Genomic DNA, 3,799 nt, shown 5'->3' with positions numbered 1-3,799 from the left:
TTATTTGTCAGTATAGCTGATTTCACAGCATAGCTGCTGTCAAAACTTGGTAATGATTGCTAGACAACAGTATTTATGAGCCGCAATCAATTTTTATACTTGTTAAGTTTTAGGGGACCACGCAATCTTTGGGTCTATTTAGATTGAGTCTGACTTTCCTTGAGTCTCTTATGGATGAGGTCTCTTATTTAAGACAATTCATTAATGCCTATGGAGTTTGGGTACTTTTTCCACTGGTCTGTTTGGGATCAGGTCCAAAGTTTTAAATCTGTGACGATATCTAAGTTTGAGAACTTGTTGCAGCTGACCTGCATGGCTTTTGAAATGGGGGAATGTTGAAATGATCGGGTTTCAAACTCAGGGGCCTTCTTGCTGTGTCATTGCTAACTACTGAGCCACTGTGCCCCTAGAGAGCCATACCGTACTGTTTGCATCTTTAAACTACGTGGAGCAGAATATTCATTGAACACTAAATTGAACCTCTCTTGCGTTGGAATATTACTTGTAAAAACAGATTGGTTACACACTTAGAGATTACTTTGTCATAAAGGTGTTCAGAAATATCAGGATACGGGGCCTCACTGATAACTCAACCTGTGGTTCAAGGGCAAAGCTGAAGGCATTGAGACCCAAACACTTAAAGGAGTAATTCGATTACAGGGCTGCTGGAAGGTGTAGCAAGTGTAAATAAACTATACAGTGGTTTCATTCCTCCAAGGACCAGTCCGTATGTTTCCTGTGGCGTCTGAGCCAAACAAGCCGTCTTCCTGCAAGCTCCTGTTCCGGCCGATGGTACCTCGCCGGCTGATGGTGCCGTGCTGCCGAGGTAGCGTATTTCTCGGGAAACCTTTCTGCTCCACCTCTACGGAGAGACTATCCTTTTCTTTGTCCGTTGTCTTCGACATGCAGCTGTATACTTCGGGGTCTTGCTGGTATTGCAAGGCGAAGGGGTCAGGTTTCTCACAGCAGCTCATGGTGGAGGAGTGGTCAGCTGAGCTGTACATGTGCCACTGGCAGGTGTGGATGCCGTGAGAAGGCATGAGGAGGCTGTGACAGGAAGTAATGCTGTCATGCATGTTGTGTGTCCGGCTGTGACAGGAAGCCATGGAGTCTTGGATGCTTTGGCAGGAGTTCTGGCGTTGCAAGCTGTGGCAGGAGGCCAGCTGCTTATCCAAATGAGGGCTGGGGCAGGGAAGCTGGAGGTCCGAGTGTGGGCTGTTGGAAACCAGTGGTGAGCTTTCGAGGTGGTGCACTGCGTGAGGGCTGTCCAGGTGGGAGCTTTGTACACTCCCATCCATACTGGTGGACGCCATGTGCGAGCGGTAGTCCTGGAGGCATGGGCGTGGGCGGTTGAAGGAGCGAGACTTTGTTCTGTCATTAAGGCAGCTCTGTAGAGGCAGAGGGGGACGGGGGAGCTCGTCAGAAAGCGTCTGCGGATGAGGCGAGGGCAGTGGCTCAGCAAGAGGCGACAAGGGGGTCACGGTAACAGGGCTCATCACGGCCACGCAGCATGGACCCGTGTGATTTGGCACGGGGCTCTGGGAAGGCAGCGTCATTTTGTGGTAAGAATTGGGCACAAGTTGAGGAGAAAGCAGTGGCTGCTTGCCGGAGCATGGGGAGCTCAGGCGGCAATGTGGCTGATGGAGCTCCTGCCTCTGGCCCTGTCCGTCTCCGTCCCCATCCTCGGACTTGGACTTGGACGGGCAACAAGCCCACCAGCGGTGCCATACATCGTCACGTTTGGCACAGTGCTGGATGAGAAGGAAGAGTCCCAGAGTGACACAAAAAGCCCCATACAGGCAGCTGAATATCATATCAAGGAAATGTCCCATTGATACTGCCAACGCTCCCAAAGCCCAGGTGGACAGGAACAGAAAGAGGGTGAAGGCTGTGGCCCGGAGTTGAGATTTAAATGAGTGCTCATTGGCCAGTACCGACACGCCTGTTGCAAATGGCTGACAGTCCCCGGCGGGCCCAGAAACTCCCCCAGTGTCTGTGTGGCAGTGATGGTTCGACTCGCTAGATGATAACTGCTGCTGTTCCTCACTCAGGATTCGCAGCTCATACTTCTTCTCTGGGTGGCGTTTAAGCTGAATGTATGTGCACAAAAAGTACACGGACATAACTAAGACCAGAAGACCCATGGGGGCATAGAAACCTCCCAAGCTTGGTTCCCATGCCATCCAGCAACTGAGAAAGACACACAGAGACATAAACATGTATCATATTTACTAAAGAAGGAACCAAAACATAATTGTTCAGAAATAATTTGTACTTACTACAAAGCGTCATCCCTGCTACCATAGTTATCCATACCAAAAGCTGCTGTGACTCCAACAATTAGGAGAGGGATTCCATCACTCACAAGATAAAATCTGCAAAAAAGGTATGAATTTTGACTGGGTAACAAGTCCAGCAGAGAGGCAGGAGATAATTGAGCTGAATCAAAGAAATGTCTTTGCTAATTCTCCTTCCACCATCAAAAAGGACACATGGCTGCCACCCCGGGAAACCCTGCATTTTTTATGCTAAGCTAGGCTAACCACATCTTGATTTAAGCTTTATACTTTACAAGGAAACACAAGATTGATATTAATCTCTCTCACTTAACTTAAAGATGGCTAATAAGTGCTCCAAAGTGATGAACTATTTGAGCTCAATTTTATAATAAAGATCAGAATGTTTTCTTTAAACTCTCATCCTATTAAAATTTAATGGAAATAAAGAAAAAATGTGAGCTTTGCTAAAATGTGCGGCAGTAAACAAGCTGAATCTATTAACAGAGATGGTGATTTACTGGGACATGAGGCATTAGCTTAATAAGTGATGTAAAACTGTTATGTGGTTTAGTAGCTCAGTTTTGAGATTTGTTGTTCTTTCAAATTCAAACTCCTTAATTTACTTTAATTGTAATCAACACTTTCTCAAAATCAAGTGAGTATCTTGTAAATTAGAGACAGAGGTCCAACCATCTTGCATCGCTGCTATAATTCTTAATATGCAACACAGTTTAAAATCTTTCAGATTAATTTACAAATTGCCAATTGCTCACGTAATTAGAACATTGTTCAAATAACAGCTTGTTTTGCACATAAACACCGGCTCACTAGTTTACAGCTTACCTGAGGACAGTTGGTTTGGTGCGAGCATGGCCCGGCCCATCCCTGTTCTTGGCCCGAAGTGGGTCTTTGGACACATCTTTACAGATGTTTCTAGCTGTAAACGTCAGCCACAGCATGGTAGACAAAGAAGCATAGTGGAGCACAATGCCAACCTGACACAGATAAAGTTGTAAACATAGATTATTAAAAGCAATATCAGTTTGTTTTCCAAATAGCATGTGGTTGTATTAGTGTTTTGTAACATGAATTTGAGATGGATGGATAATCACCTTATAATAATGTTAGCTGAACAGATCAACATGTTAGCATGTTAGCATGTGTCGAATGTTCACCATGTTCAGCTAACGTTATTGTTCAAAAAGGCCGCCAGCAGAGCTTTTTCACAGCAGTCATTTTGACTTGTTATATTAGGAAAAGCACAAGTGTTACATATAACCATTAATTGGCATTTGGATTCAACAATTTATTTAGGTAAAATGTGTCACTTCACTGGTTAGCTTCGTATGCCAGCTAATGTTAGCTTTTGTTACATTGTAAACGTAAATCTGTAACTATTAACAATACATTTGAATGGTTTTTAGAGTTTTTTTCCGCTGCGTTTCATTTGAACTGGTTAGTCGGAATTCCATAGTTCACAGTCGAAAAATGTTAACTCGGAGTCGCCTACTTCAGTCCAA

The 3,799-nt window shown here is 44.7% G+C and overlaps 1 protein-coding gene across 1 annotated transcript; it reads right to left on the bottom strand.

Annotated features, from left to right (window-relative positions):
- Positions 1-279: 279 nt before the first annotated feature.
- Positions 280-3,253, bottom strand: LOC129091710 (adhesion G protein-coupled receptor A1-like). The gene is made up of 3 exons (XM_054599407.1): positions 3,123-3,253; positions 2,280-2,375; positions 280-2,190 (listed from the first exon to the last, which is right to left on the bottom strand). The coding sequence occupies exons 1-3, from the start codon at positions 3,236-3,238 to the stop codon at positions 693-695; spliced, it is 1,710 nt and encodes a 569-aa protein (XP_054455382.1). The 5' UTR covers positions 3,239-3,253; the 3' UTR covers positions 280-692.
- Between the last annotated feature and the right edge of the window lie 546 nt (positions 3,254-3,799).

The sequence above is a fragment of the Anoplopoma fimbria genome, chromosome 5, assembly GCF_027596085.1.
Source record: "Anoplopoma fimbria isolate UVic2021 breed Golden Eagle Sablefish chromosome 5, Afim_UVic_2022, whole genome shotgun sequence".
In the NCBI taxonomy this organism is placed as follows: Eukaryota; Metazoa; Chordata; class Actinopteri; order Perciformes; family Anoplopomatidae; genus Anoplopoma; species Anoplopoma fimbria.
Note: the sequence above shows the minus strand (reverse complement) of the source record. Positions and strands in the feature narration are given on the sequence as shown.

Bases quoted from the DNA above. Each gene is read 5' to 3' on its own strand.
- LOC129091710 (XM_054599407.1), bottom strand. From the start codon at position 3,238: ATGCTGTGGCTGACGTTTACAGCTAGAAACATCTGTAAAGATGTGTCC. The intron at 2,376-3,122 runs GTAAGCTGTAAA...CCTTTTTTGCAG, and splicing joins ACCAAACCAACTGTCCTCAG to ATTTTATCTTGTGAGTGATG. The intron at 2,191-2,279 runs GTAAGTACAAAT...TGTCTTTCTCAG, and splicing joins AGCAGGGATGACGCTTTGTA to TTGCTGGATGGCATGGGAAC.